This window comes from Populus alba, chromosome 14 (assembly GCF_005239225.2).
Source record: "Populus alba chromosome 14, ASM523922v2, whole genome shotgun sequence".
Taxonomy (NCBI): Eukaryota; Viridiplantae; Streptophyta; class Magnoliopsida; order Malpighiales; family Salicaceae; genus Populus; species Populus alba.
Window position 1 is genome coordinate 6,194,328 of NC_133297.1, and position 10,590 is coordinate 6,204,917.

The 10,590-nt window shown below is 29.2% G+C and overlaps 1 protein-coding gene across 1 annotated transcript; it reads right to left on the bottom strand.

The window, feature by feature from the left end:
- Positions 1 to 1,320: 1,320 nt before the first annotated feature.
- Positions 1,321 to 1,872, bottom strand: LOC118041905 (BON1-associated protein 2). The gene has a single exon (XM_035049412.1). It carries the CDS (start codon positions 1,870 to 1,872, stop codon positions 1,321 to 1,323), a length of 552 nt encoding a protein of 183 aa, XP_034905303.1.
- Positions 1,873 to 10,590: the final 8,718 nt, after the last annotated feature.

Consider the following 10,590-nt stretch of genomic DNA (forward strand, 5'->3'; position numbering starts at 1 on the left):
TTTATATCAAAGGCCAAGATTTATCCATAAAAGAGACAAAATGTGTCTCTTCCACCCCCTGAAAATGGGGATGAATCCCAAGCAATGAGGAGAAAATAAGAAGCCAAAGTTTGAAAAAAAATCAATTATTCCCTTGTTTTCATTTTTTTCTCTCCTCGTCAGCTTTCTCCCACTTCCTCTATCGTGTCTTCGCTACAACTGCCACCACCAACATCACGCCGGACCTCCTAGCATGACCACCAACCATCTCCATGTCGGTCTTCCCTTATAATTTTACATGTAGGACGTTAATTAATTCGAACCATGTAATTGTTGGCTTTTGCTAATAGTTAAAGGTATGTGCTAGACTCATTTAGGCCCAACTTACATGGTTGTGCAGGGTCCATTCCAAAAAAAAAAAAAACATAAAAAAGAGAGAAGTTAGGTTTGTTGGAATGTAGTCGACCCAACCCCACTTGACTGGTTCCGGCCCAAACCCAACCCAATGTATTTAATAATAATATAATTATATTAAAATATATAAAAAAAGAAAAAAAATTAAAATTTTCCAAAGGGCCTTGTCATTTATGACCTTTTTTTATGTTATTTTTTTAAATTTCATTATTTATATTCAATTATTTGCTCTTGAATCTTGTTATTTTTTTCATTTTTCTTTCTGTGTGGTTGTTTCAAAAGCGAGTTAGTAAAGTTAATTCGAGCTGGCTCGGAATTTTTTTTTTACCTTTTTTTTTTAACTTGGATTTTTTTTATACGAGGTCATTTTGAAATTTTTTTTTTTATCTCGATCTCATATCATAAGTTGTGGTATGTCAAGTTATCTCGAATTGACTCGAGTTTTTTTACTTTGGTGTCATATTTTTTTTAATTTTTTTATTTTTTTTTTATTTTTGACATTAGGTTATCAAACTTTGATCTTTATAATTTCTTTTTTATTTTTTAAATATGTTTTTTCGGTTTCATATTTTGAGTTGGATTTTATTTTATTTTATTTAAATTATTATTGTTTGAATATTGTTTTTTTAGCGTTTGAAAAAGTTTGGTATAACTGCTACGAGTTAATGCTTGCCACCTATATAGTTTACAACAAAAGGAAGAAAAACATGTCGATAGAGAGGAAAGATTTGGGAGCTGATTGAAAAGAAGAGAGTAATAACAACAGCGTTCTGATACCCGTAGATCAAGACAGATTCTTGTTTATGAAAATATCAGACAAATTTCTTAGACACGCACGCAAAATAATTAATTGAAACTAACAACCAACTTAATTATATAAGAAAACAATTACTAAATGATAATAAACTTCATCACAATTACGTAAATTTAGTATTTCGAACAGGAATCCCAGTCAACCCCGTCATAATTCTTTCCATCGATTGCCGGCAATGCCAACGCGGGTTGTGAGGTCGAGCACTTGTGTTCGGGCAAGATGACCTTCTTCTTCCTGGCCAAGTATTCCGGCGCCCTTAGTCTCACCGAAACATTAATAATCCCGTTCTCGTATCCTTTTGGATCCTTCAATCTGTAACTCAAAAAGCTCAAATAACCCTCTGGGAAATACCCTCCCATGAAATCACTCACAGGCATTCTTGCTGAACCAATAATTCTATCAACAGAAAGAGTCCTGCAATGCACTTCTAGGGTTATACAGGTTTCTCTTATTGACATATCTAGAGCAAGTTTTTGGTTCCATGAAGGATAGCTTCCGCCTTCGGTGTCGGTTGTTGTTTCGCGAAAGTTTAGAGGGTCCGTTCGAGCAACAACACAAGTGTTCTTCTTCACCGATCTGCCATTAATACGCAAGTCTTCACATGATAGCACAGTGATTTCTAGGGCGTGGAAGGACGAGGTCTCCGTCAGATTGAAAGGCGACATAGAGAATTTCTTGCGCCTGTGCTGTTGTGTTTTGAGATATTAAATTACGAAACTAGAAATTTGAGCTCGAGGGCTTCGGCGGCTGTACTGCTTTATAGCATGTTAAGGTAGTTCCGAGAAAAAGTTGAGGTCGCTTAGAGGAAACTTCATGTTCTTTCTTCTTATCTACTCTTTTTTTAAAAAAAAAAAAAGAAAAGAAAAGAAATCATGACAAATAATGAAAAAATGACCGCGTTGCGTTTTTTTTTTTTTAAATATTTTTATTAACGTGTGTATATATGTGCAGAACAAATCAAAGAGAGAAAAGGTGTTAGTAATTATAAAGAAAATTTGCTTAAAAATAATATTTAAAATGATACATTTGTTAATTATATACGTTGAGATTTTGATACATCAAGAAAAAATACATTGTAATATTGACATATTTTAAAAAAAAAAACACTCAGTTTTTCTAATTTGATATATTTTATATCGATCAATTCTTATTATAAAAGAATTATCTGAGCATTAGAAGATTTGTTTAAGAATAATATTTATGCATTTTATTTAACTTTTAATCAAATAATAATACTAATTTGTGTGTTATCAACTTACAAAAATCTCAGAAATCTTACACGGTACGTAGCGCAACGATATAGAAAGAAAACCTAGGAACTCCAAAATAAAAATAATTAAAAAGGATAAATCCCTAGAGCTTATCAAGAAATTTGAGATTTAATATATGTTATATATAGATTGTCCATGAACAAATTATATTTCCAACTTCTATTAAATAAGATAACTAGAAGTCACAGGATTCAACAATTTTACTCTAAAGAAATTTCTCTTTTTAAAAAATCTAAAGTGAGATGATCAGGGTTTTATGTAGACTTGGAAGAATTCTCATTTATGAGTAAAAGAAAATTTTAGTGAAATGAGTGATTGAGTCATTGTTCTTAGGTCAATCCTCCATTTAAGTGGAAGTGATTGTTTTGGAATATTAGGTTGGCATTGCTTTTAAACTGCCTTTAATTTAATATCTAGAATTTCTATGCAATTTCTTTGACATTTCCATTCAATACTGTTTTTGGTTTTATTTACAATCAAAGCTTATAGACAAGGAAAGCAATTAATTTTAATTTATCCCTTCTGGATGAATTTAATGACACCTTAGGATAAGTAAGGGGGGAAATTGTCGTAGTAATTCGATAAGAAAAGGTAGTAATTAATAATAATAATAATTTCAATCAACTAATTAATCGATGAATTCTCGAAACATCATTCCATCATGAATTTAACCTAACCTCTTGCTTAAGGAACTTGTCATGGAAATTTAACTAGTACGATTCATTGTCTCCTTAACTTCTTGTTAAGATGACATATTTATATTTGAATAATCTTATTTAAAAAGTATATATTAAACTTCGATGCACTATCTCTAAATACGTGAGATTAAACTATATAATTAATGAACATACGTACCAGCTATGTCGCTTCCAATATCGAAGTCGTGCAAGATAAATGCTTTGCCGATATATTTAGTCTAAAAGCATTCCTAGCCAGCCCGTGGATTGATCATGTGGATTCATAGTTTTCTTAATTTCCTTTCTTCGATACTAGCTAGATGCCAACTAGTACCTCCTTTAGTTCATTGTAATTGAATCTTGCACACTTTCTTTTTCAGAAAAAAAGATTTGCTTTTTATGCTTTATTATGATATAATCCTGCACGCATCTGGGGTATTGAAAAAAAATAATAATAATTTGCCTCTCAATAATCTTGTTTGACTCTAAAAGTTTTCATGGTTTATAACTTCAAGACTCGTAAAATTAATCAATATATAAATTAGCCTTAACATCTAATTAACAAAGAAGAAGAAGAGGAATAAAAGATCTTGCTTGGTCTAAATTTAACACCGATGTGCTTTGGACTAAAAGCAGAAGCCTGTAATGATGAATCACGATTTGTTTTGTTTTAAATGAAGTCGATGCACTCTGTTCTTGTGATTTCTGCGGGTCTTAAAAAAAAAGAAGATTAAGAGTGGGTGCATGGATTTATCCTCCAAAATAATCATAGAATTAAAAGGCTCGCCAGTTGTATTTAGATCCACGAGTTTTAATTTAGCTTGGTTCAATTAGTTAATCTCAAAAGTTATAAATAAAACCTCACTTGAACTACATTCCCCGTTAAAAGGTGATTGATTTCATAAGTTTTTTATGATCTTGTACAAACCTGATTAAATTAAGATTAAAAAAATTATATGATTTTTAAAAAAATAATATAATCACGTTAATTTAATAATACAATGATGTAATAACTCATATATTGTTTTTAAAAAGTCTGTCTCCAATGAAGTCTAATAATTGTAAGGGTCCAAGACAAGCTCTTTCCTAGAGCACATCAAAAGCACATTTTGAGGCCGCTTCAAAGCTGGTGTAATTTTATTTTTACTTTTCTAATTGGTGGCGGCGCCGCCGTGTACAAGATACATGCTTTTTTTATGACCAACAATTAATGTGTTTATGTAGCTTTTAATGTGTTATTGTCGTAGTTTGAAAAAAAATAAAATTTAATAAAAAATATTTTTAGTTATTGTCAGTTGAATTTTATACCTGTTTACTTAAAATTATTATTGAAATAGTTATTAACTAATAGATAGTTCAAAAATATTTGATTAAAGCTGTTTTAAAAAATAAAATAATTAAAAAAAGAGAGTAATAAATTCATAGTTTTAAATTAAATAAGAAGCATGTAATTATTAAAACATAAAAAATATGTTTCTTGCTGTTTGTTGTTGGCATCAATCACGCATAAAGATCCGTAATTGAAAACTCTCCGAACAAGGATGATTTGTGTAAATATGCTGGGCTGTTTATTGAAGGCAAGACAAAATTTTTATTTCTCCAAGCACACGATGAAGTGTTTAAATTGCAAAGGTTAAAATGGTCAATGGATTTTTCAATGGCAAGAAAAGTGGAAGAAGATAATAAAAGAAGAATTGGAAAATGCAATTATAAAATGCAATTATTTTTCAATTTCCGATGTTTGGCAGTGTTATAGAAAATGAACTGAAAAACATTTTCCAGTGTTTGGTTGTGTTATGGAAAATGAACTGGAATATAATTTATTAATGAATTAATTTTTTTTTCAAGTTTATCTAATATATATATAAAATATTTAATCACTTACAATAAAAAAAATAAAATCTAAAAAGTATTTATAATGATGAATTTTTTTTTTATTATATTCTATATTCATACATAGCTTATTAAAATAATGAGGAACAAATCTTACAAATTAAAAAGTTAAATGAGAATGAAATTGAAAAAAAAAAATATAATTTCATAAATTATCTCAAATAAAATAAATAATAATCAAAATAATAGAGATCAAATCTAAAAAATTTTAAAAAAAATAAAAGATGAAGAAATTAAAATAATAATAATCAACATTTCATAAATTATTTCAAATAAAATAAGTAACAATCAAACGAATGAGGACCAAATTTGATAGATAAATTTTTTTAATAAAAATACGATAAGGAAAAAAGAAAATAACAATTATAAAAATAAGGACCAAAGTTAATATAAAAATAAAATTTTAAGAGATGAAATTGAAAAATAAATATTCAAAACAAAATATATATATCAATCAAAAGTTTGAGGATTAAATTTAATATAATCAACAAATAATGACATTTCTAATTTTTTCACAATTTCCGGAAAGTGTTTTCCCCCCAAATTTTTTAGGAAAAGACTTTCCTGAAAACCAAGCCAAATTTTCCTTTTACTGGAAAGTGTTTTCCATTGACCAACTTTCCTACTGGCAAACAAACACAAGAAAGTTTGGAAAGTGATTTCCCAGAAACCACTTTTCGGAAAACAAACACAGCTAAAGGGAAAACACTTTCCTGAAAACCAAGTCAAATTTTTCTTTGACTGAAATTGATTGGAAAGTGTTTTCCGTTGACCGGAAAGTGTTTTCCGTTGACCAACTTTCCTAATGACAAACAAACACAGGAAAGTTTGGAAAATAGTTTTCCGGAAACTACTTTCCGGGAAACAAACATGGTTAGTTGTGTTTGTTTTCTGGAAAGTGATTTCCGGGAATCACTTTCCAAACTTTCTTGTGTTTGTTTGCCAGTAGGAAAGTTGATCAATGGAAAACACTTTCTAGTAAAAGGAAAATTTGGCTTCGTTTTCAGGAAAGTGTTTTCCTGAAAAATTTAGGGGGAAAACACTTTCCGGAAGTTGTGAAAAATTTAGAAATGTCATTATTTACTGATTATATCAAATTTGATCCTCAAACTTTTGATTGCTATATATATTTTGTTTTGAATATTTATTTTTCAATTTCATCTCTTAAAATTTTATTTTTATATTAACTTTGATCCTTATTTTTATAATTGTTATTTGCTTTTTCCTTATCATATTTTTATTGAAATTTTTTATCTATCAAATTTGGTCCTCATTCTTTTTGATTGTTACTTATTTTATTTGAAATAATTTATGAAATGTTGATTATTATTATTTTAATTTCTTCATCTTTTATTTTTTTTAATTTTTTAGATATGATCTCTATTATTTTGATTATTATTTATTTTATTTGAGATAATTTATGAAATTATATATTTTTTTTCAATTTCATTCTCATTCAACTTTTTAATCTGTAAGATTTGTTCCTCGTTATTTTAATAAACTTGAGAAAAATAAAATATTAATAAGTTATTTCCCAGCTCATTTTCCATGACATAACCAAACACTGGAAAGTGTTTTCCAATTAATTTTTCATTACACTACCAAACATTAAAAAATACTTTCTCGAAATTTACTTTTCAAAAAAAATTTATTTTCCAGCAAACAAACGGAGGCTTAGTTAGTGTCATCTTCAACTTCCCTTGCATTGAGGTAAAAGACTAGTCGCTTTGTACCTACTTGTTTTATTTTATAAAATCAAAATCCTTTTAGATATGGACTGAGTTAGATGAACTAATGAGTTGAATCCTTAAGAAAATCAAAACGAGTTTTGCCAGTTGCCACGTACTATTTTTTAAGGTAAAGTGTCACCTCGGTCCTGATCATTTTTATTTTTTTCAATATGAACCTTGTACTTTCGGTTTAATTATTGAGCAATACTTTCGGTTCAATATTTTAAGAGGTGATTGTTTAAATTTCTAACTCCATGATATTTTAAAGAGTTTAGTTTCAGAGATGAGATTTAAGTTGAGTGTACTAGACTCCTAGGCTAATTGTAATAAGAAAAAAAATCACAAGTTTTTTTTAACTTGACAAGATTAAAACATTATAGTTACAGTTATGTCTACTCAAAGACGTAGCAATAAATTAATTAATTAATTGCATAATTCTTTTTGGTAGTGCTTGCTAATGCTACTGTAATAGCCATTGATTGAAAACCATCTACAATCTCCAACACCCTGGAGTATTTATAGGGACGAGCAAAAAAATAAAAGAAACTAATTAAACCGAAAAAATAACAAAAAAAATTGAATCACAAAAAAAAAATCAATTAGAATTTTTAAAAAATCGACCAGTTCAATTCAGTTTTGGTTTTATAAGTCTGGAACCAAAAAAACAGAACTAAACCAAACCCAAACAAAAAAAAAAAAACCAGAAAAAACTGAGCCAAAACTAGAAAAACCGAGTTAAACTAGGAAAAATGATCCAATTTGGTTTGAACTGATTTTGTTCTCAAAAACCAAACCAAAACCGATCAGTTTGAACTGGTTTCGGTTTTCTTTAAAACATTTTGGTTTGATTTTTTTTTTTTATATGTATATATAAAAACCAAATTGAACTGAAAATAATTACCCCTACGTACCTCTTCACTGCCTTGCAATGTGAAGTTTTGTTGCGTTGTGCATATTGCTAATCAAAATTCATGTTCTCTAACAATTATGAATGATTACCTACCACAGTAGATATTCTTAAAAGGTTATATAACTAACATATTCAAGCAGGTTAGACTCATTTTTCTTATTATTTAGGCTTGACAAGTTATTGGGATTGGATTCATACATGTTATCATTACAATTATCTTCCTCGCTTGATGCTTAATGAACAAAGTATTTTTAGGATAATTAGAGGAAACATGAATAAACCCTAACACTCAAAATATTGAATTCTTAAGATTATCTTAGGTGTTTCTTGGAAATTGCTCTTACCATTGTCTTTCCTAGGCATCTAGGTAAAAGTAGGATTGTGTTTACATTGTGGGCACCCAATAAAGAATTACTATTACCAAGTTGGGACCCAGATACGGGTTTCTTGATGTCTCTTCCACTGATGTCTTATGACCAACTTGTAGTTTTGCAATATGATATTAAGCTTCATTAAAGATGGAGATACATTTAAGTACAACCTCTCTTGTAAGATCGTCATTCAAGCTTTTCTGAAATTTACTTAGAGTTATTGTCTCATCCTCTTTAACCGCACATCTCATGTTATATTTATTAAATTGTTCCACATGTTCACCAGCAAACTTAGTTCCTTGCCTTAAGTTATTTTACTAGTCTAAGAGATTTCTCCTCTAAAAACGAGGTAAACACTCTCTTGTAACTTAGTTTTAATCTCCACCCAAACAGTAATATGAGGTTAACCTCTTATAATAAAAAACTATTCTACACTTTCTCAATAGAGTTGAGCAATACCACTAAGTTTTATTTTTGTACACCTCACCCTTTTATTCTTGGAAGAGTATACCAGTCAAATAATTGATTCATGTCACAAATCTATCTATCAAAAATTCTTAAGTCAAGTTTACCCTTAAAGTCAGGGTTTCTACCTTGATACGTCTCGTGACTCAATCATTAATGTTTTTGTAATCGTGATGACCCTGATTGTGGTTGTATTGGTGGTTCCCAGGATGAATTGACCTCTAATGGTAATTGTTGAAATGCTCATTATTATTAGGCTCATCAAAGTCATTGTGACCTAGTTGTGATTATATTGACAATTCCTATGGGGAATTGATTTTTTACGATTCTTATGATTGTTATTAGAATGTTCATTTTCACTAAACGACCTTTTTTTATAAGGTTTCATATGAGTGGATATTTTGTTCATATTAGCTCGAATCAACTTTAATGCTCTTGAATATTTTGAAGAACATTATTAGAGATCGAGTTCATGGTAGCTGTGAGTTCTGGATTGTTTACTAGACAACTACTCCATAAACACATGCATTATTAATTCTAAGACTATGATTAAGATCACAAATGATACTTGTAAGTAAAGCGCAATATAAAATTAAAGTTATTATTTAATTATTTGTTTATCTTAGAAACTAAATAATACAAAATTAAACTAGGAAAAATATATACAAGTATACACACGATTAGTTAAACACTAGGTTCCAATTTCCTCCACAAATTTAGCCATGTTCGGCAATTCAGCAATCAATTAAGAGTAGTCAATGTTGGATGTTCAGTGTAAATGAATAAATAAGTCAAAAATTAAAGTAGCTCAAGTTGCATGATGAGCTGTATATTTATGAGCAAGCACAAAAAAATAATATCAATCTTAATTATGGTTAGCAAGTGCAAAAAAACACATCAGGCATTATGATATTCATTGGTTAAAAAAGTTTGTAGACCAAATTCTAATAGGAATATGCTGGAATTTAATTCAGATGACGTGGCAGAGACAACTTACGTGGTGCGGCAGAGGCTGCTGCCGCTGGACTAGTGAATTAATCTGCCTTGATATACTGTTGTTGTCGGTGTAAAAAGGGCAAATGTGTTGATGTTGCTTGCGGCGGCCGTGCAAGGAAGCGTCGTCGTCTTCAACTGCTGTGCAGCCACTGTTGTGATCGGCAATCTACTGCTGGGTGATCGAACTGTTACTAGCGGCTGCACAAGAAGGTGCCGTCTCGTCAACTATTGTGTTGAGGTTGGGATCGATTGTTGCGTGGTCGTGGCTGACAGAGGAATTGGTGTTTGAAGATGAACGATGGATATTTTTTTTTCCGACTGTAAACAGAAAGACAAAAGGTTTTTTTTTTTTTTTTTAATCAATTCTAGATAAAGTTGATTATGATTCGATACAAGTTTTAATAAATCGATTAATTATAGAAAAAATAAAAGTCTGGTACTGACATCACGGAATAATAAATAAAAGAAAAAAAAAACAGGAATTAAAAGCAAGGAAAGAAGATAGAACTTACATAATAAATTAGTGATTTTTACTCGTACCTTAAAATTATCTTATAAATGAAGAGAAATATATAAATAGTATAATTTTAAAGTATTCTCAATCAATCAATTAAAATTATCAAGCATAAATAATTCAAACATATAAAATAAATTAAAATTATTTAATATAAATAACCTAAATAAATAAAATAAAATAATAAAACATATCCACAAATTTATAAAAGATCTGTTTAAAATTATTGTAGCGTTGATGGTTCAAAATATTTTTTAATTAAAAACACATGAAAATAATTTTTTAATTTTTTTTAATATTAGTATAGTAAAATAATTTAAAAAATATAAAAATATTTATTTTAAATTAAAAGTTTTAAAAATACAATTTACAACCCGTTACCAACCGCATTATTAATCTCTAACTAAAAAGTAACAGCGGGCCATCATTCATCATCTTTATCTGCTGATCTACGTACTATTATAATTTGTGTTGTGGATAATGTGTCACTGCCTTTGCCCTGTCTTTAACTTTAACTTTAACGTGGATCATCAGTATCTCATAAAAGAGGAGACAA